This window comes from Hemitrygon akajei, chromosome 1 (genome assembly GCF_048418815.1).
Source record: "Hemitrygon akajei chromosome 1, sHemAka1.3, whole genome shotgun sequence".
NCBI lineage: Eukaryota > Metazoa > Chordata > Chondrichthyes > Myliobatiformes > Dasyatidae > Hemitrygon > Hemitrygon akajei.
In genome coordinates, this window is record NC_133124.1 from 375,257 (window position 1) to 398,313 (window position 23,057).

General features: G+C 42.4%; 1 protein-coding gene across 3 annotated transcripts in view; it reads left to right on the forward strand.

The window, feature by feature from the left end:
* avl9 (AVL9 homolog (S. cerevisiase)) overlaps positions 1-23,057 on the forward strand; it is a 305,466-nt gene that overhangs the window by 200,768 nt on the left and 81,641 nt on the right. For all 3 annotated transcript variants that reach the window (XM_073070590.1, XM_073070639.1, XM_073070722.1), the window contains 2 exons: positions 2,831-2,965; positions 15,933-16,152. In XM_073070590.1, coding sequence (XP_072926691.1) covers positions 2,831-2,965; positions 15,933-16,152 — 355 coding nt within the window. The remainder of the gene's footprint in view (positions 1-2,830; positions 2,966-15,932; positions 16,153-23,057) is intronic.

Here is a 23,057-nt window from a genome sequence, read left to right on the forward strand (position 1 = left end):
ATGATCAGCCATGATCACAGTGAATGGCGGTGCTGGCTAGAAGGGCCGAATGGCCTACTCCTGCACCTACTGTCTATTGTACGTAAACTGCAGGGGGTCCAGTGAGGGGGGCAGCAGCATCTTGATATGCCTCATGACGAGCCTCTCGAAACACTTTGTGATGATGGATGTGAGTGCAACGGGATGGTAGTCATTAAGCAGGACACTGAAGACTTCTTCGGCACGGGGACGAGGGTGGTGGCCTTGAAGCATGCTGGAACGGTGGCACTGCTCGGGGAGATGTTGAAGATGTCAGTAAGAACATCTGCTAACTGGTCTGCACATCCTCTGTGCACTCTACCAGGAATGTTGTCTGGTCCAGCAGCCTTCTGTGGGTTGACCCTGCACAGGGTTCTTCTCACATTGGTTATGGTGAGATACAGCACCTGGTCATTTGTAGGGGGGAGGGGGGGACTTCCTCGCCGCCATGTCATTTTCCACCTCAAAACAGGCATAAAAGTTATTCAGTGCATCTGGGAGGGAGGCATCATCCGCACAGTCAGGTGATGTTGTCCTGTAGTTAGTGATGTCCTGGGTGCCCTTCCACATGCGCCGGGTGTCGCTGCTGTCCTGGAAGTGGCTGTAGATTTGCTGGGCGTGTGCACGCTTTGCCCCTCTGATAGCACAGGACAGTTTAGCCCTTGCTGTTGTTAGGGTTGCCTTGTCGCCTGCTCTGAAGGCGGAGTCACAGGTCCTCAATAGTGCACCCACCTCTGCGGTCATCCATGGCTTCTGGTTAGTGTGTGTATTGATGGTCTTGGGTAGAGTAACATCATTAATGCACTTGCTGATGTAGCTGGTCACTGATGCTGTGTACTGCTCTAAGTTGGTAGAGTCGCCATCGGTTGCAGCCTCCCTGAACATGGGCCAGTCAGTGTGCTCAAAGCAGTCTTGAAGAGCAGAGATGGTTCCTGCTGGCCAGGTTTTCACCTGCTTCTGAACTGGTCTGGAGTGCCTGACGAGCGGTCTGTATGCTGGGATTAGCATAAAAGAGATGTGGTCTGAGTAACCAAGGTAGAGGCGGGGCTCTGCCCGGTATGCGTCAGCGATGTTTGTGTAAACCAGGTCCAACGTGTTCTCCACTCTCGTTGCAAAGTCCACATACTGATGGAATTTGGGGAGCACTATCTTAAGGTTCGTGTGGTTAAAATCTCCGGCGACAATAAACAGTCCATTAGGGTGTGCATTCTGCAGTTCGCTAATAGCCTCGTACAGTTCACAGAGCGCCTGCTTAGCATTAGCGCTGGGGGGAATGTAGACACCGAATATAAGGACAGACACCTTGGAGTGTGTGCAGTTTTGGTCACTTACCTACAGGAAAAATGTAAATAAGTTTTTTCCCCACTGAGGTTTGAAGTGGATACAACTAGAGGTGAATGGTTAAGGGTAAAAGGTGAAAAGTTTAAAGGGAACATGAGGGGAAGCTTCTGCACTCAGAGGGTCATGAAAGTGTGGAATGAACTGCCAGCTCGAGTGGTGTTAATTTGAACATTTAAGTGAAGTTTAGATAGATGCATGGATAGTAGGGGTATGAAGGACTATTGTCTCAGTGCAGGTTGATGAGAGTAAGCAGTTTAAATGGTTTGACACAGATTAGATGGGCTAAAGGGCCTGTTTCTGTGCTGTACTTTTCTATGACTATGACTCTTGATTATGTTGAATGTATTTTGGGACCATGAGAGGTTGTGTGAGATGTGCTAAAAAGTTGATGGGGAAGGTTGAGGCAAGTGCTGGCAATTGACAGGCAGATCCAGGCGAGCAGAGATTGATTGGCAAATGGAGTCTGAAAGATAAAGCAGAGAGCAAGTTTCTGTTAGCTTAGGACTTGCCATTCATAATGACAAACAAAAAAAATTGAAAAAGAACAATGACTTGCTAGACTATTTTCATAGATTTTGTTGTTTAACTATGAAACTAATCCTGCATTAAAGTTGTCTGAAACAGCAATGTACACTCAGTGTCCACTTTATTAGTTACACCTATACGCTTCATTAATGCAAATATCTGATCAGCTAGTCATGTGACAGCAACTCAGTGCATAAAAGCATGCAGACATGGTCAAGGGATTCAGTCGTTTTTCAGACCAAACTTAAGAAATGGGAAGAAATGTGATCTGTGACTTTGACCGTGGAATGATTGTTGGTATCAGACGGGGTTGTTTGAGTATCTCAGAAACTGCTGATCTCCTGGGATTTTCACACACAACAGTCTGCAGAGAATGGTGCAAAAACAAAAAACATGCAGTGAGCAGCTTTTCTGTGGGTGAAAGTGCCTTGTTAATGAGAGAGGTCAGGAGAATGGCCAGTTGACAGCTAACCACGTGTTACGACAGTGGCATGTAGAAGAGCATCCCTGAATGCACAACACATTGAACTTTGAAGAAGATGGGCTACAGCAGCCCAAGACCACACTTGGTTCCACTCCTGTACCTAATAAAGTGCCCACTGAGTGTAAATTGGAATTCATTTTCAAAAGTTTGTGCTTTATTTAACAATTTTAAATACGTAACTAAAGGTTTTCTTGCTAGTTTGGCTTTCTTGATGGTTTTGAAATTGCAGTAAAAATGTAGATATAACCACATTATATACTTTTGGCTTAATTAATTTCATTAACCAATGGGACAGAACTGGTTAATTTTATCAGAAAGTCACATGAGGGAGGGGAGTTTTTTCTAATTCTTCAAGTTTCTCTAAACAAGGACATTGTTTGCAGATTGGAAAGCTACATGTTTTGTTTTCCATTGGCATTGTTATCTACATTTGAAAATTAGTGACAGGAATTTTTCTTGCAGGGTTATCTTTGTTTACCATATATGGCTTTGCAGCAGCATCACCTTCTCTCTGATGTCTCTGTGCGTGGATTTGTTGCTGGGGCAACAAATATCCTTTTCCGACAGCAGAAACACTTGACTGATGCAGTTATTGATGTAAGTGTAATGCTGCAAATGGTTTGCTGCAAGAAATGTACAGAGTCTAACAGTGCATTAAAAGTATTAAAAAATTCTGATATATTCATATGCAGAACTGGTTATACTGAAAAATGAAGGGAAATAACCTTGATACACCATTGAATTGCTAACAGAACACCACGACTTCTGTATTTTGAACTCGTTAATCAGTTATATTTGCCACAATGTTTTTATAATTTAATTGAATTTTGCTCTTACAACGTGTACTGTACTGTTTATGGATTGGTTAAGCTAAGAATGATGAAGAGCTATACAGATATGCAGCTAGTTATTTAGTATTTATCTAATCAAAATTTGGTCTTCTTACAAATAAAGAATCTCTCTATAATTTAATAAAATTAATTTTTGGAATGACATGGAATATAAGAATATAACAGGGGCAGCAGAAAGCCATTCAACTTCTCCATCCTGCCCTGACAAGCAGAAAAGTCATCCTGAAATTCTCCGGATGATCCGTAACATTTAATTCATTTGATATACAACAATATCAATATCACTGTAAATTTCTATTATCTCATAATGGCCTCTCTACAATACACTTCAGCTACTTCCTGTGGTAGTCACAAATTCCACGTTCTCTCTACTCCAGTGAACAAATTTCTGAATTCCCTTTTATTTTTGTAACTGGCTGCCTTGTAGATCATAAGGCAAAAGAGCAGAATTAGGCCATCTGTCCCATCAAATCTACTCCACCATTCTATCATGGCTGATCTATTATTCCTCTAAACTAATTCTCCTGCCCTCTCCCCATATTCTTTGACACTCTGACTAATCAAGAACCTATCAACCTCCACTTTAGATATCCCCAATGACTTGATCAGCCTCCAAAGTCACTTGGAGTTTATCCAGCTCCAACTCCTATTCCTTAATACCCTCTGAAAGAAACTACAGCTGGATATACTTAGAAACATAGAAAACCTAGAGCACAGTACAGGCCCTTCGGCCCACAAAGTTGTGCCGAACATGTCCCAAACTTAGAAATTAATAGGCTTACCCATAACCCTCTATTTTTCTAAGCTCTTTGTACTGATCCAAAAGTCTCTTAAAAGACCCTATTGTATCCGCCTCCACCACCATTGCTGGCAGCCCATTCCACGCACTCACCACTCTCTGTGTAAAAAACTTACCCTTGACATCTCCTCTGTACCTACTCACAGGCAACTTAAACCTGTGCCCTCTTGTGGCAGCCATTTCAGTCCTGGGAAAAAGCCTCTGACTTTTTCGACCTAAATATGCGGTCGATATTTAGGGATCTCTTGCAGGATGTTAGGGATAAATTTGTCCCGGTGAGGAAGATAAAGAATGGTAGGGTGAAGGAACCATGGGTGACAAGTGAGGTGGAGAATCTAGTCAGATGGAAGAAGGCAAAATATGTGAGGTTTAGGAAGCAAGGATCAGATGGGTCTATTGAGGAATATAGGGTGGCAAGAAAGGAGCTTAAGAAGCGGCTGAGAAGAGCAAGAAGGGGGCGTAAGAAGGCCTTGCCGAGTAGGGTAAAGGAAAACCCCAAAGCATTCTTCAATTATGTGAAGAACACAAGGTTGACAGGAGTGGCTGGGTGAGAGATGCCAGAAAGTAGTGGTGGATAACTGTTTGTCAGGTTGGAGGCCGGTGACTAGTGGTGTGCCTCAGGGATCTGTACTGGGTCCAATGTTGTTTGTCATATACATTAATGATCTGGATGATGGGGTGGTAAATTTGATTAGTAAGTATGCAGATGATACTAAGATAGGTGGCGTTGTGGATAATGAAATAGGTTTTCAAAGCTTGCAGAGAGATTTAGGCCAGTTAGAAGAGTGGGATGAAAGATGACAGATGGAGTTTAATGCTGATAAGTGTGAGGTGCTAAATTTTGGTAGGACTGATCAAAATAGGACATACATGGTAAATGGTAGGGCATTGAGGAATGCAGTAGAACAGAGTGATTTAAGGAATAATGGTGCATAGTTCCCTAAAGGTGGAATCTCATGTGGATAGGGTGGTGAAGAAAGCTTTTGGTATGCTGGCCTTTATAAATCAGAGCATTGAGTATAGGAGTTAGACAATAGACAATAGGTGCAGAAGTAGGCTATTCAGCCCTTTGAGCCAGCACCGCCATTCAATGTGATCATGGCTGATCATCCCCAATCAGTACCCCGTTCCTGCCTTCTCCCCTCTATCTAACGCTTTCTTGAAAGCATTCAGAGAATTGGCCTCCACTGCCTTCTGAGGCAGAGCATTTCATAGATCCACAACTCTCTGGGTGAAAAAGTTTTTCCTGAACTCCGTTCTAAATGGCCTACCCCTTATTCTTAAACTGTGGCCTCTGGTTCTGGACTGCCCCAACATCGGGAATATTTTTCCTGCCTCTAGCGTGTCCAATCCTTTAATAATCTTATATGTTTCAATCAGATCCCCTCTTATCCTTCTAAATACCAGTGTATACAAGCCCAGTCGCTCCAATCTTTCAACATATGACAGCCCCACCATCCCGGGAATTAGCCTCGTGAACCTACACTGCACTCCCTCAATAGCAATAATGTCCTTCCTCAAATTTGGAGACCAAAACTGAACACAGTACTCCAGGTGTGGTCTCACCAGGGCCCTGTACAACTGCAGAAGGACCTCTTCGCTCCTATACTCAACTCCGCTTGTTATGAAGGCCAACATGCCATTAGCTTTCTTCACTGCCTGCTGTACCTGCATGCTTACTTTCAGTGACTGATGAACAAGGACACCTAAATCTCATTGTACTTCCCCTTTTCCTAACTTGACACCATTCAGATAGTAATCTGCCTTCCTGTTCTTGCCACCAAAGTGGATAATGACTCCCCAATGCCATTAGGCTTTACAATTCAACCGCCAGGACTTAAGAACTTTTTAAAAGCTATTATTAATGCTTTTTGAGATAGTGATTTAGATGCATATCATATTTTTTACTGAGTTAAGTATTGTATGTAATTAGTTTTGCTACAACAAGTGTATGGGACATTGGAAAAAAAGTTGAATTTCCCCATGGGGATGAATAAAGTATCTATCTATCTATCTATCTCTATCTATTTATCTACATTAAAGTGCATTTGCCATGCATCTGCCCACTCACCCAACCTGTCCAAGTCACCCTGCATTCTCCTAACATCCTCCTCATATTTTACACTACTACCCAGCTTTGTGTCATCTGCAAATTTGCTAATGTTACTTTTAATCCCTTCATCTAAATCATTAATGTATATTGTAAGTTGCTGCGGTCCCAGCACTAAGCCTTGTGGTACTCCACTAGTCACTGCCTGCCATTCTGAAAAGGACCTGTTAATCCCTACTCTTTGTTTCCTGTCTGCCAACCAATTTTCTATTCATATGAGTACCCTACCCCCAATACCATGTGCTTTAATTTTGCCCATTAATCTCCTATGTGGGACTTTATCAAAGGCTTTTTGAAAGTCTAGGTACACTACATCCACTGGCTCTCCCTTGTCCATTTTCATAGTTACATCCTCAAAAAATTCCAGAAGATTAGTTTAGCATGATTTCCCTTTCGTAAATCCATGCTGACTCGGACTGATCCTGATACTGCTATCCAAATGTGCCGTTATTTCATCTTTTATATTTGATTCCAGCATCTTCCCCACCACTGATGTCAGGCTAACTGGTCTATAATTCCCTGTTTTCTCTCTCTCTCCTTTCTTAAAAAGTGGGATAACATTAGCTATCCTCCAATCCTCAGGAACTGATCCTGAATCTATAGAACATTGGGAAATGATTACCAATGCTTCCATGATTTCTAGAGCCACCTCCTTAAGTACCCTGGAATGCAGACCATCAGGCCCTGGGGATTTATCGGCCTTCAGTCCCATCAGTCCCACCTAGTCCCACCTACCTGCAGTCAGCCCATAACCCTCCATTCCTTTCCTGTCCTTATACCTTCCAATTTTTTTTTTAATGACAAAATCAACCCTGCCTCTACCACTTCTACCGGAAGCTTGTTCCACACAGCTACCACTTTCTGAATAAAGAAGTTCCCCCTTGTGTTACCCTTAAACTTTTGCCCCTTAACTCTCAACTCATGTCCTCTTGTTTGAATCTCCCCTATTCTCAATGGAAAAAGCCTATCCATGTCAACTCTACCTATCCCCGTCATGATTTTAAATACCTCTGAAAAGTCCCCCCTCAAACTTCTATGCTCCAAAGAATAAAGACCTAACTTCTTCAACCTTTCTCTGTAACTTATGTGCTATTTTGTTGACATCTTTCCTATAATTCGGTGACCAGAACTGTACACAATACACCAAATTTGGACTCACCAATGCCTTGTACAAATTTAACATTACATCCCAACTCCTATACTTAATGCTCTGATTTATAAAGGCCAGCATACCAAAAGCTTTCTTCACCACCCTATCCACATGAGATTCCACCTTCAGGGAACTATGCACCATTATTCCTAGATCACTCTGTTCTACTGTATTAAGCAATGCTTTGCCATTTACCATGTACGTCCTATTTTGATTCGTCCAACCAAAATGTAGCACCTCACACTTATCAGCATTAAACTCCATCTGCCATCTTTCTGCTCACTCTTCTAACTGGCCTAAATCTCTCTGCAAGCTTTGAAAATCTACTTCATTACCCACAATGCCACCTATCTTAGTATCATCTGCATACTTACTAATCAAATTTACCACCCCATCATCCAGATCATTAATGTATATGACAAACAACATTGGACCCAGTACAGATCCCTGAGGCACACCACTAGTCACCGGCCTCCAACCTGACAAACAGTTATCCACCACTACTTTCTGGCATCTCTCATCCAACCACTCCTGTCAACCTTGTGTTCTTCACAGAATTGAAGAATACTTTGGGGTTTTCCTTACACACTTTTCCACTGTCACATTTGATTGGTCCTATTCTCTCATGTCTTATCCTCTTGGAGTACTGTGCTCAGTTCTGGTCGCTTCACTACAGGAAGGATGTGGAAGCCATAGAAAGGGTGCAGAGGAGAATTACAAGGATGTTGCCTCGATTGGGGAGCGTGCCTTATGAGAATAGGTTGAGTGAACTCAGCCTTTTCTCCTTGGTACGAAGGAGGATAAGAGGTGACCTGATAGAGGTGTACAAGATGATGAGATGCGTTGATCGTGTGGATAGTCAAAGGCTTTTTCCCAGGGCTGAAATGGTTGCCACAAGAGGACACAGGTTTAAGGTACAGAGGAGATGTCAGGGGTAAGTTTTTTTTACTCAGAGAGTGGTGAGTGCGTGGAATGGGCTGCCGGCAACAGTGGTGGAGGTGGATCCGATAGGGTCTTTTAAGAAGCTTTTAGATAGGTACATGGAGCTTTGTAAAATAGAGGGCTATAGGTAAGCCTATTAATTTCTAAGGTAGGGACATATTTAGCACAACTTTGTGGGCCGAAAGGCCTGTATTATGCTGTAGGTTTTCTATGTTTTTACGTTCCTTGCTCTTCACATACTTGTAGAATGCCTTGGGGTTTTCCTTAATCCTATCCGACAAGGCCCCTTCTGGCTCTACTAATTTCTTTCTTAAGCTCCTTCCTGCCAGCCTTATAATCTTCTAGATCTCTATCATTGCCTAGTTCTTTGAACCTTTCGTAATCTTTTCTTTTCTTCTTGACTCAATTTACCTTTGTACACCACAGTTCCTGTACGCTACCATCTTTTCCCTGTCTGATTGGAATATACCTATGCAGAACTCCACGCAAATATTCTCTGAACATTTGTCACATATCTTTCGTACATTTCCCTGAGAACATCTGTTCCCAATTTATAGAACATAGAATAGTACAGCACATTACAGGCCCTTCGGCCCACAATGTTGTGCCGACCCTCAAACCCTGCTTCCCATATAACCCCCCACCTTAAATTCCTCAATATATCTGTCTAGTAGTCTCTTAAATTTCACTAGTGTATCTGCCTCCACCACTGACTCAGGCAGTGGACTCCACGCACCAACCACTCTGAGTGAAAAACCTTCCTCTAATATCCCCCTTGAACTTCCCTCCCCTTACCTTAAAGCCATGTGCTCTTGTACTGAGCAGTGGTGCCCTGGGGAAGAGGCGCTGGCTGTCCACTCTGTCTATTCCTCTTAATATCTTGTACACCTCTATCATGTCTCCTCTCGTCCTCCTTCTCTCCAAAGAGTAAAGCCCTAGCTCCCTTAATCTCTGATCATAATCTATATTCTCTAAACCAGGCAGCATCCTGGTAAATCTCCTCTGTACCCTTTCCAATGCTTCCACATCCTTCCTGTAGTGAGGCGACCAGAACTGGACACAGTACTCCAAGTGTGGCCTAACTAGAGTTTTATAGAGCTGCATCATTAAATTGCGTCTCTTAAACTCTATCCCTCGACTTATGAAAGCTAACACCCCATAAGCTTTCTTAACTACCCTATCTACCTGTGAGGCAGCTTTCAGGGATCTGTGGACATGTACCCCCAGATCCCTCTGCTCCTCCACACTACCAAGTATCCTGCCACTTACTTTGTACTCTGCCTTGGAGTTTGTCCTTCCAAAGCGTACCACCTCACACTTCTCTGGGTTGAACTCCATCTGCCACTTCTCAGCCCACTTCTGCATCCTATCAATGTCTCTCTGCAATCTTAAACAATCCTCTACATTATCTACAACACCAGCAACCTTTGTGTCATCTGCAAACTTGCCAACCCACCCTTCTACCCCTTCATCCAGGTCGTTAATAAAAATCACAAAAAGTAGAGGTCCCAGAACAGATCCTTGTGGACACCACTAGTCACAACCCTCCAATCTGAATGTACTCCCTCCACCATGACCCTCTGCCTTCTGCCATGACCCTCTGCCTTCTGACCTTATGCTTCCAAGTTCCTGTCTGATAGCCTGATATTTCCCTGTACTCCAATTAAATGCTTTCCTAATTTGCCTGTTCCTATCCCTCTCCAATGCTATGGTAAAGGAGGTAGAATTGTGATCAATATCTCCAAAATGCTCTCCCACTGAGAGATCTAACAATTGACCAGCTTCATTTCCCAATACCAAATCCAAATTAAAATCTCCCATCACGACAGCTCTGTTATTATTACACCTTTCCAGATTCTGTCTCCCTATCTGCTCCTCGGTGTCCCTGTTACTATTGGGTGGTCTGTAAAAAACACCCAGTAAAGTTATTGACTCTGTTCCTAACTTCCATGCACAGAGACTCCGTAGACAATCCCTCCAAGTCTTCCTCCTTTTCTGCAGCCATGACACTATCTCTGATCAACAGTGCCACACCCCCACCTCTTTTGTCTCCCTCCCTGTCCTTTCTGAAACATCTAAAGCCTGGCAATCGAAGTAACCATTCCTGCCCCTGAGCCATCCAAGTCTCTTTAATGGCCACAACATCATATCTCCAAGTACTGATCCACGCTGTAAGCTCATCTGCTTTGTTCCTAATACTCCATTGGTTTGAGCATATCCCTTCTCTATCACCTGCCTATCCTCCCTCTCACACTGTCTCCAAGCTTTCTCTATTTGTGAGCCAACTGCCTCTACCTCTGTCTCTTCAGTTTGGTTCCCACCCCCCCAGCAATCCTAGTTTAAACTCTCCCCAATTGCCTTAGCAAACCTCCCCGCCAGGATATTGGTCCCCTGGGATTCAAGTGCAACCCATCCTTTTTGTACAGGTCATTCCTGCCCCAAAAGAGGTCCCAATGATTCAGAAATCTGAATCCCTGCCCCCTGCTCCAATCCCTCTGTCACGCATTTATCTTTTACCTCACTCTATTCCTAAATTCACTGTCACCTGGCACAGGCAGAAATTCCGAGATGACTACCTTTGTGGTCCTGCTTCTCAACTTCTTTCCTAACTCCCTGCAGTCTATTTTCAGGACCTCTTCCCTTTTCCTGCCTGTGTCGTTGGCTCTGAGACAGCTTCTTTCACCAGGCTATCAGACTGATTAATTCATGCTAATACAATTGTATTTCTATGTCATAATCACTATCCTGCTGTACATACTATTTATTACTAATTACTGTAAATTGCACATTTAGACGGAGATATAATGTGTTGAATTTTACTCCTCATGTATATGAAGAATGTAAGTAAAAAAATCAATTCAGTTCAATCATGGTTGATCCTTTTCCCCCTCCCCTGCCTTCTCCCCGTAACGTTCAATGTCCAATCAAGAACCTATCAAACTCTGCCTTAAATACACCCAACAACCTGGCCTCCACAGCTGCCTTTGGTAATAAATTCCACAAATTCACCACCCTTTGGGTAAACAATATTTCTCCTCATCTCTGTTTTAAATGTTCAACCATAAGAAATATCCTTGCCTCGTCTACTGTGTCTAGGCCTTTCAACAAACGAAAGGTTTCAATGGGGTCCCCCCTTGCCATTCTCAATTCCAGCAAGCTCATACCCAGAGCTATCAAACACTCCTCATATCAAACCCTCTCCAATACCAGTACATCTTTTCTTAGATAAGGAACCCAAACCTGTTCACAATATTCAAGGTGAGGCCTCACCAGTGCCTTCTAAAGCCTTAGCTTTATAAAGCCTCACCACCGACTCTACCTGCAAGTTAACCTTTAGGGTGTTCGACATAAGGACTCCGAAGTCCCTTTGTGGTCTGGAATACAAGAGCAAGGATGTGATCCCTTTGTATCTCAGATTTTTAGATTTTCTCCCTGTTTAGAAAATAGTCTGCACATTTATTTCTACTACCAAAGTGCATGACCATGCATTTTCCAACGTTGTATGTCATCTGCCACTTTCTTTCCCATTCTCCAAATCTGTTTAAGTCCTATAGCAGCCTACATATTTCCTCAACACCACCTGCTGTATCATCTGCAAACTTGGCAACAAAGCCATCTATTCCATCATCTAAATCATTGATATACAACATAAAAAGTAGTCCCAACATCAACCCCTGTGGAACACCAGTAGTCACTGGCAGCCAACCAGACAAGGATCCTTTTATTCCTACTAGCTGCCTCTAACCATCAGCTAATGCTGTAACCATGCCAGTAACTTTCTTAACCATGGGTTCTTAACTTGGGAAGCAGCCTCATTTGTGGCACCTTTCAAAGGCCCTCTGAAAGTCCAAATATACAATATCCACTGCTTTTCCTTTATCTATCCTATGTGTAATCTCCTCAAAGAATTCCAATAGGTTTGTCACACAAGATTTTCCATCAAGGAAACCATGCTGACTTTGTCCTGTCTTGTCCTGTGTCACCAAGTACTCCATAATCTTATCCTTAACAATTGGCTCCAATAGTCTGATTGCATGCTATCTTTTTTTTTACCATCCATCCTGAATCCCTTCACTCTGTTTCCCACTGCCTTCCAAATTAGTTTAAACCCTCCCCAACAGCTCCAACTAACCTACCTACAAGAAAATTAGTTCCCCTTGGGTTCAGGTGCAACCTGTCACTTTTGAACAGGTCATAACTCCCCCAGAAGAGATCTCAATGATCCAAGAATCTGAAGCCCTGCCCCCAACACCAGGTTCTTAGCCACTCATTAATCTGCCAAGTCATCCTGTTTCTACTGTCACTGGTGCGTGGCACAAGCAGCAATCCAGAAATTACTACCTGGGAGGTCTTGCTTCTCAGCTTTCCACCTAGCTCTCCAAATTCTCTTTTCAGGATCTCTTTGCTTTTCCAAACATCTGCTGCTCTCCCTCCCTCTCCAAAATGTTGGGGATGTGATCTGAGATGTTTCTGACCCTGGTACCTGGGAGACGACATTCCATTCGGGTGTCCCGTTCACGTCCACAGAACCTCCTGCCTGTTACCTTGACTATTGAGTCCCCTATCACTACCGCTCCGCTCTTCTCCCTCATTCCCTTCTGCACCTCAGACCCATGTTCAGTGCCAGTAACCCGATCTCCATGGCATTCCCCTGGGAAGTCATCCTGCAAAACAATATCCAAAGCAGTATAATTATTGAGGGGAATGGCCACAGGAGTGCTCTGCATTAACGGTCTATTCCCATTTCCATTTCTCCTGGCAGTCACTTAGCTACTCACCTCCTGGAACTTCGAGGTGACTACTTACCACTAACTCTGATTGATTATCTCCTCACTCACCGATGCAAGTCGAAGGTCATCCAGCTGCTGCTCCAGATCCCTAACATGGTCTTTAAGGAGCTGCAGCTGGATGCACTTCATGCAGATGTCATTCCCTGGGAGACTGTGGGTCTCCCAGACTCTGGCATGAAAAACACACAATAGCCATTTACTACAGTAGGTTTGGTAAGGGAAAGCAAAAATGGAACCATAACAGAAATTTGCACAGAGCCAACAACCCCTTTGACCTTCCTCTCTCACCACTGGCCTACTCCAACAGCAGTCATCCCGACAAACAAGCGTTGCTGACCTCCAAGAAACCTGTCATTGCGGCCATATTGCTGCATATTGGGCTGTTGGAATACACTTTGGTAGAAGAAATAAAAGTATAGACTATTTTCTAAGTGGAGAGAAATTACAAAGTGCTGAGGTGCAAAGGGATTTGGGAATCCTCATGCAGGATTTCCTAACGGTTAATTTGCAGGTTGAGTGTGTGGTGAGGAAAGCAAATTTCAAGCTTTCATTAGCATTCATTTCAAGAGAACTAGAATATAAAAGCAAGGGTGTTATGTTGAGGACTTTATACATCAATTGGTTAGACTGCACTTTGAGCAGTTTTGGGCCCCTTATCTGAAAAAGGAGCTGCTAATGTTGGAGAGTGTTCAAAGGAGTTTTACAAAAATGATTCCAGGATTGAAATGTTTAACATATGTGGAGAGCTTGATGGCTCTGGGACTATACTCACTGGAATTCAGAAGAATGAGGGGCAATCTCTTTGAAACCTATCGAATGTTGAAAGGCTTCGATAGAGTGATGTGGAGAGGATGTTTCCTATTTTCAGGGAGTCTAAGACCAGTGGAACAGCCTCAAAATAAGGGACATCCATTTAGAATGGAGATGAGGAGTAATTTCTGTAGCCAGAGAGAGGTAAATCAGTGGAATTCATTGCTGTGGAGGCCAAGTCTTTGGATATATTTAAGGCAGAGGTCGATAGAGTCTTAATTTGTCTGGACATTAAAGGGGATTTCAGCAATACATCCCAAAGCAGTAGTCTGTGTGATCTTCAGCATCTGCAAGTAAACACCAAATCCCAGTTTCTCTGTTTTGAAGACATAACCATCTTGATTTCAGAATATATCACTGTTATTTTATGCTCACTTGTCAAAAGGTTGGAGTTCCATACTGAGCAGCTCTGTGTTTGTACCTACTTTCACCACTGCGATTGCAGTGGTTTAAGAAAATGGCTGATAATCAGCATATTAAGGGCGATGAAAAACATAGAACACTACAGCACAGTAAAGGCCCTTTGACACACAAGGTGCTGACCTTTTAACCTACTTTAAGATCAATCTAACTCTTCCCTCACATAGCTTTCCATTTTTCTTTCATGTGTCTATCTAAGAATCTCTTGAATTTCTCTAATGTATCTACCTGTACCACCATCCCTGTCAGGGTGTTCCACACACCTGTTGTTTTATTTAATATTTCATTAAGAATTGAGTAATGTTGTAATATATTGTTTGATTAAGCATTCTTTGTTTACATAATTTATTACGGGTTCTACATGAATGGCATATATTATTGCATCACCATGTCATAAGTTTGCATCTCGCTAAAAGTAAAAACGAAGAATACACATTGTCTCATTCTCCCTATGTTTTTCTTTCAGTTAATTTTATGTCCTGGAGTAACAAAACATAACAGCACCTGCCACGCTTTGTGTAAAAAACATATCTCTGACATATTCCCCCCCCCCCCCCCCCATACTTCCCTCCAGTCACTTTAAAATTATGTCCTCTGGTATTAGCCATTCATAAAGTGTAGAAAAGAGGCAAGAGTGGATACTGGACTGCTGGAAAATGATGCTGGAAAAGTAGTAATGGGGGACAATGAAAGGCGGATGAAGTAAATAAGTATTTTGTGTCAGTCTTCGCTGTGGAAGATAGTAGCAGTATAGAGTCATGAAGTGTGTGAAGTTACCATTACTGGAGAGAAGGTTCTTGGGAAACTGAAAGGTCTGAAGGTACCAGTGACCCGGCTTCAGTTCCTGCCACTGCCTGTAAGGATTAGGATTAGGTATGTTCTCCCTGTGACTGTGTGGGTTTCCTCCAGGTGCTCCAGTTTCCTTCCACAGTCCAAAGCCATACTGATTGGTAGGTTAATTGGTCATTGTAAATTGTCCTGTGATTAGGTTAGGAGTAAATAGGAGGATTGGGTGCACAGCTTAAGTCAAGTCAAGTCACTTTTATTGTCATTTCAACCATAACTGCTAGTACAGTACATAGTAAAAATGAGACAACGTTTTTCAGGACCATGGTGTTACATGACACAGTACAAAAACTAGACTGAACTACATAAAAAACAACACAGAGGAAAAAAAACAAACAACAACAACACTAGACTACAGACCTACCCAGGACTGCACAGAAGGCTGGAAGGGTCTATTCCGCAGTATGTCAATAAATATTCGCAGACTGTACCTTTACTCGCTATACTTTGATTGCATTTGTTCACCTGACCAGGAGAAAAGGCCTTACATATTTAAATAATTGAGATCTTCTGTAATTTTCCAATTTTTTGATGATATCTGTAACCTATTTCAATTGCAATTTAATTAGCTTGGCTAACATGCAGAAACCAACAGTCTACCAATAACTGAACGGAGTTGAGGTATTTTCAGCTGACATAAATTGGTTTTTAAAATCCATCTTAAATTATGTGGAATTTTTCCAAGAATATATTAAACAAAAGTTTGAAATATTGTCGTATGAACAGAACTTGAGAACATTATTTGCATGATACTTTCATCAAATCTGAAGGTAAAAGCCATTTCTTCAGGATGAAAAGAATGCAGCTTGCCGGAGATCTTTTAACTTGTGTATTTTTTTTTTACAGATTGAGGAATCTGCCATACAAATACATGATTCAGAATTACGCAAAGTATTACACCTCACCACAGCAGACTTGCGTTTCGCAGACTTTCTGGTGAAGCATGTAACTGAAAATAGGGATGATGTGTTTCTCGATGGGACAGGTTGGGAAGGAGGAGATGAGTGGATCCGGGCGCAGTTTTCACTGTATATTCATTCCCTTCTTGCTGCTACTTTGCAGCCAGGTGAGAATTCAACTGTGAACTTAATTAGAAACTGTTTTTAACAAATAGTATATCATCAATAGGATAGATCACCACGAATCTGCATAATGTATTTGATGCTTCAAGGCACTTTGTGTCTGAACAGTCCTGACCTATGCCCAGGCAAATTGGTTCTTCTCTTACCATAGAACCATAGATCATTACAGCACAGAAATAGGCCTTTTGGCCCTACTTGGCTGTGCCGAACCATTTTTCTGTCTAGTCCCACTGACCTGCACCTGGACCATATCCCTCCATACACCTCTCATCCATGTACCTGTCCAAGTTTTTCTTAAATGTTAAAAGTGAGCCTGCATTTACCATTTCATCTGGCAGCTCATTCCACACTCCCACCACTCTCTGTGTGAAGAAGCCCCCCCCCCAATGTTCCCTTTAAACTTTTCCCCCCTTCACCCTTAACCCATGTCCTCTTGTTTTTTTCTCTCCTAATCTCAGCGGACAAAGCCTGCTTGCATTCACTCTATCTATACCCATCATAATTTTATATACCCCTATCAAATCTCCCCTCATTCTTCTACGCTACAGGGAATAAAGTCCTAACCTATTCAACCTTTCTCTGTAACTCAGTTTCTCAATTACCGACAACATCCTTGTAAACCTTCTCTGCACTCTTTCAATCTTATGAATATCCTTTCTGTAATTCGGTGACCAAAACTGCACACAATACTCCAAATTCAGCCTCACCAATGCCTTATACAACCTCACCATAACATTCCAACTCTTATACCCAATACTTTGATATATAAAGGCCAATGTACCAAAAGCTCTCTTTATTACTCTATCTACCTGTGACGCCATTTTAGGGAATTTTGTATCTGTATTCCCAGATCCCTCTGTTCTGCTGCATTCCTCAGTGCCCTACCATTTACCTTGTATGTTCTACCTTGGTTTTTCATTCCAAAGTGCAATACCTCACACTTGTCTGTATTAAACTCTATTTGCCATTTTTCAGCCCATTTTTCCAGCTGGTCCAGATCCCTCTGGAAGCTTTGAAAACCTTCTGTACTGTCCACTACACTTCCAATCTTTGTATCATCAGCAAATTTGCTGATCCAATTTACCACATTATCATCCAGATCATTGATATAGATGACAAATAACAATGAACCCAGCACTGATCCCTGTGGCACACCACTAGTCACAGGCCTCCACTCAGAGAAGCAATCCTCCACTACCACTCTCTGACTTCTCCCATTGAGCCAATGTTTAATCCAATTTACTACCTCACCATGTATACCTAGCGACTGAATCTTCCTAACTAACCTCCCATGCGGGACCTTGTCAAAGTCCTTACCTTGTCAAAGTCCTTACTGAAGTCCATGTAGACAACATCCACTGCCTTCCCTTCATCCACTTTACTTGTAACCTCAAGAAACTCTAATAGATTTGTTAAACATGACCTACCACGCACAAAGCTATGTTGACTCTCCCTAACAAGTCTCTGTCTATCTAAATACTTGTAGATCCTATCTCTTGGTACTCCTTCCAATAATTTATTACTACCGACGTCAAACTTGCCGGCCTATAATTTCCCAGATTACTTTTGGAGCCTTTTTTAAACAACAAAACAACATGAGCTATCCTCCAATCCTCTGGCACCTCACCCGTAGATACCAACATTTTAAATATATCTGCCAGGGCCCCTGCAATTTCAACACTGGTCTCCTTCTTTTGGTTCCATACATAGCCGATCACTCTGATCTTCAGGACCAATTTTATCCCTTACTATCACTTTGTTCTTCATATACCTGTAGAAGTTCTTTGGATTAACCTCCACCTTGACTGCCAAAGTTACCTCATGTCTTCTTTTAGCCCTCGTGATTTCTTTAAGTTTTTTTTGTATTTTTTTATACTCCTCAAGTACCTTATTTCCTCCCTGTTTCCTATACTGTCATACATCTCTCTCTTCTTCTTTATCAGAGTTCCAATATCCCTAGAGAACCAAGGTTTCTTATTCTTATTCAATTTGCCTTTAATCCTGACAGGAACATACAAACTCTGCACTCTCAAAATTTTTCCTTTGAAGGCCTCCCACTTATAACCATATATAACCATTTAACAATTACAGCACGGAAACAGGCCACCTCGGCCCTTCTAGTCCGTGCCGAACGCTTACTCTCACCTAGTCCCACTGACCCGCACTTAGCCCATAACCCTCCATTTGTTTCCTGTCCATATACCTATCCAATTTTACTTTAAATGACAATACCGAACCTGCCTCTACCACTTCTACTGGAAGCTCGTTCCACACAGCTACCACTCTCTGAGTAAAGAAATTCCCCCTCATGTTACCCTTAAACTTTAGCCCCTAACTCTCAACTCATGTCCTCTTGTTTGAATCTCCCCTACTCTCAATGGAAAAAGCCTATCCAAGTCAACTCTATCTATCCCCCTCGTAATCTTAAATACCTCTATCAAGTCCCCCCTCAACTTTCTACGCTCCAAAGAATAAAGACCTAACTTGTTCAACTTTTCTCTGTAACTTAGGTGCTGGAACTCAGGTAACATTCTAGTAAATCTTCGCTGTACTCTCTCTATTTTGTTGACATCTTTTCTATAATTCGGTGACTAGAACTGTACGCAATACTCCAAATTCGGCCTTACCAATGCCTTGTACAATTTTAACATTACATCCCAACTCCTATACTCAATGCTCTGATTTATAAAGGCCAGCATACCAAAAGCTTTCTTCACCATCCTGTCCACGTGAGATTCCACCTTCAGGGATCTATGCACCATTATTCCTAGGTCACTCTGTTCTACTGCATTCTTCAATGCCCTACCATTTACCATGTATGTCCTATTTGGATTATTCCTACCAAAATGTAGCACCTCACACTTATCAGCAATAAACTCTATCTGCTATCATTCAGCCCACTCTTCTAACTGGCCTAAATCTCTCTGCAAACTTTGAAAACCTACTTCATTATCCACAACCTTAGTATCATCTGCATACTTACTAATCCAATTTACCACCCCATCATCCAGATCATTAATGTATATGACAAACAACATTGGACCCAGTACAGATCCCTGAGGCACACCACTAGTCACCAGCCTCCAACCTGACTAACAGTTATCCACCACTACTCTCTGGCATCTCCCATCCAGCCACTGTTGAATCCATTTTACTACTTCAATATTAATACCTAACGATTGAACCTTCCTAACTAACCTTCTGTGCGGAACCTTATCAAAGGCCTTACTGAAGTCCATATAGACTACATCCACTGCTTTACCCTCATCAACTTTCCACGTAACCGCTTCAAAAAATTCAATAAGATTTGTCAAACATGACCTTCCACGCACAAATCCATGTTGACTGTTCGTAATCAGACCCTGTCTATCCAGATAATTATATATACCATCTCTAAGAATACTTTCCATTAATTTACCCACCACTCACATCAAACTGACAGGCCTATAATTGCTAGGTTTACTCTTAGAACCCTTTTCAAATAATGGAACCACATGAGCAATACGCCAATTCCCCAGCACCATCGGAGGATTACCGACGACATCCTTGCCAGAGAACAATCTGTCCCAGTCCACGCTTTTTAGATCCTTTCTCATTTCTTCAAATTTGGCCTTTTTCCAGTTTAGAACCTCAACCCGAGGACCAGATCTATTTTTATCCATGATCAAGTTGAAACTAATGGTGTTATGATCACTGGAACCAAAGTGTTCCCCTACACACACTTCCATCACCTGTCCTAACTCGTTTCCTAATAGGAGATCAAATATTGAATCCTGTCTAGTTGGTACCTCTATATATTGATTTAAAAAACTTTCCTGAACACATTTTACAAACTCTAACCCGTCTAGACCTTTAACAGTATGGGGGTCCCAATCAATATGTGGAAAATTAAAATCCCCTACTATCACAACTTCATGTTTCCTGCAGTTGTCTGCTATCTCTCTGCAGATTAGCTCCTCCAATTCTCGCTGACCATTGGGTGATCTGTATACAACCCCATTAATGTGGTCATACCTTTCCTGTTTCTCAGCTCCATCCGTATGGCCTCGGTAGACAAGCCCTCTGATCTGTCCTGCCTGAGCACTACTGTAACATTTTTCCTGACTAGCACTGCCACCACCCGCCCCCCCCCCCCCCCCCCCACCCTTCATCCCTCTGCCTCTATTACATCTGAAACATCGGAACCCTGGAACATTAAGCTGCCAGTCCTGCCCCTTCTGTAGCCAAGTTTCACTAATGGCTACTATGTCATAATTTCACATGTCAATCCACGCCCTCAGCTCATCAGCCTTCCCCACAATACTCCTCACATTGAAATAGACACACTTCAGAAGATTATTACCACCACACACAACCCTTCTATTTGTGATTTTGCATGAACCTTTAACATAATTTATTTTCACCCCCACTCCACTATCTGCTCTGGCACTCTGGTTCCCATCCACCTGCAAATCTAGTTTAAACTCCCTCCCCCCCAATGGCACTAATAAACCTTCCTGCAAGGATATTGTTCCCCCTGTAGTTCAGGTGTAACCTGCTCTCTTGTACAGGTTCCACCTGATCCAGAAGAGGTCTCAATGATCCTGAAATCTGAAATTCTGCCCCCTAAACCAGTTCCTCAGCCACGTGTTCATCCTCCAGAGCATGCTATTCTTACCCTCACTGGCCCGTGGCAGAGGTAGCAATCCTGAGATTACCACCCTTGTGGTCCTGCTTTTTAACTTCCTACCAAGCTCTCTGTACTCACTCTTCTTACATTGAATATTTTACCTGCTTTGTCCTGTTTGAGTTTAGCTGCCCTAACTGTTTTTTGGTAAGTGAAAACCATGGGGTGTAGTCCATCTGATCCAGGTGACTTACCTACCTTCAGAGTTTTCTGCTTCCCAAGCATCTTCTCCTTAGTATTAACATTACTCACTTCTGACCCCTGACACTCTTGAATTTCTGACATATTGCTGTTGTCTTCCACAGTGAAGATTGATTCAAAATACTTATTAAGTTCCTCTGCCATTTCTTTGTCCCCCATAACTACCTCTTCAGCATCATTTTCCAAAGGTCCGATATCTACTCTCACCTTTCTTTTATTCTTTATATATCTGAAAAAGCTTTTGGTATCTTCTTTTATATTATTGGCTAGCTTAACTTCTTATTTCATATTTTCTCTCTTTACAGCTTTTTCATTGCCTTCTGTTAGTTTTTAAAAGCTTCCCAATCCTCTAGCTTCCCACAAATTGTTGCTATTTTGTATGTCCTCTCCTTTCCTTTTATGCTGCCCTTGACTTCCCTTGTCAGCCACAGTTGCCTCTTCCTCCCTTTAAAATACTTACTCATCTTTGGGATATATCTATCCTGTGCCTTCTGATTTGCCCCCAGAAATTCCAGCCATTACTGTTCTGCCATCATCCCTGCTTTGTCCCCTTCCACTCAACTATGGACAGCTCTTCTCGTATGCCTCTGTAATTTCCTTTACTCTAGTACTGATACATCTGACTTTCTCTTTTCCCACTCAAACTGCAGGGTCAATTCTATTGTATTATGATCATTGCCTCCAAAGGATTCCTTAACCTTAAGCTTCCTAATCAAATCTGGTTCATTACACAGCACCCAGTCCAGAATTGCAGTTCCCAAGTGATCTTAACCACAAGCTACTCTAAAAGGCGGCCATCTTATAGGCATCCTACAAATTCCCTCTCTTGGGATCCAGCATCAACCTAATTTTCCGAATCTACCTGTGTATTGAAATTCCCCATGACTATCGTAACATTGCCCTTTTTACATGTGTTTTTTATTTCCTGTGGTAACTTGCATACCACATCCTGACTACTGTTCAGAGATCTGTATATAACTCTAATCAGGGTCTTTTTACCCATGCAGTTTATTAACTTTACCCACAAGGATCCTGTATCTCCTGATCTTATCTAAACTCTTTCCAAAGTTTTGAATTTATCCTCTGCCTACCTGCCAGTCATAAGACCAAGCAACCATAAGATATAGGAGCAGAAGTAGGCTATTCGGCCCATCACGTCTGCTCTGCCATTCAATCATGGTTGATCCAATTCTTCCAGTCATCCCCACTCCCCTGCTTTCACCCCATACCCTTTGATGCCCTGGCTAATCAAGAACCTGTCTATCTCTGCCTTAAATGCACCCAATGACTTGGCCTCCACAGCCATTCATGGCAACAAATTCCACAGATTTACCACTCTCTGACTAATTTCTCCGCATCTCAGTTCTAAAAGGACGTCCTTCAATCCTAAAGTCGTGCCCTCTTGTCCTAGAATCCCCTACCATGGAAAATAACTTTGCCATATCTAATCTGTTCAGGCCTTTTAACATTCTGAATCTTTCTATAAGATCCCCCCCCCCCACCCCCCTTTCATTCCTGGAATCAGTCCTTTTGATACATGTGTATCCTTGGGTGTTAAGCTCCCAGCTATGATTTTCTTTCAGTCACTTTTCAATGATGCTCACAATGTCATACCTGCTCATTTCAAGTTCAGGTTTGTTTAATTTTCATTCAACCATATATGAATACCCAAGAATACAGCCAAGGTGCAAAACACAATACCAAGTCACATACACCACAAGGCCCAAATAAGGTATCAGTATTCATACAGTCACACAGCAAAAAGCATAATATAGCCAATTCCCTGAGTGACATGTTCTGTAAATTGATGGTGCATTGGTGTTATTAGCAGGAACAAGCAGCTGTCAGCAGTACACAGACAAAGATACACGCAATCCAGTTTGATTTTCACCGAGTGAATGCTGAAATGTAGCACCAACGGGAGGGGCCAGACTCAATGCAGCATGGATGCCATGCCACACTACCTCCGGTATATCCCCTCCTGGACTGCTGCAACAGCTAGCCTATGGCATGAGTGCTCGT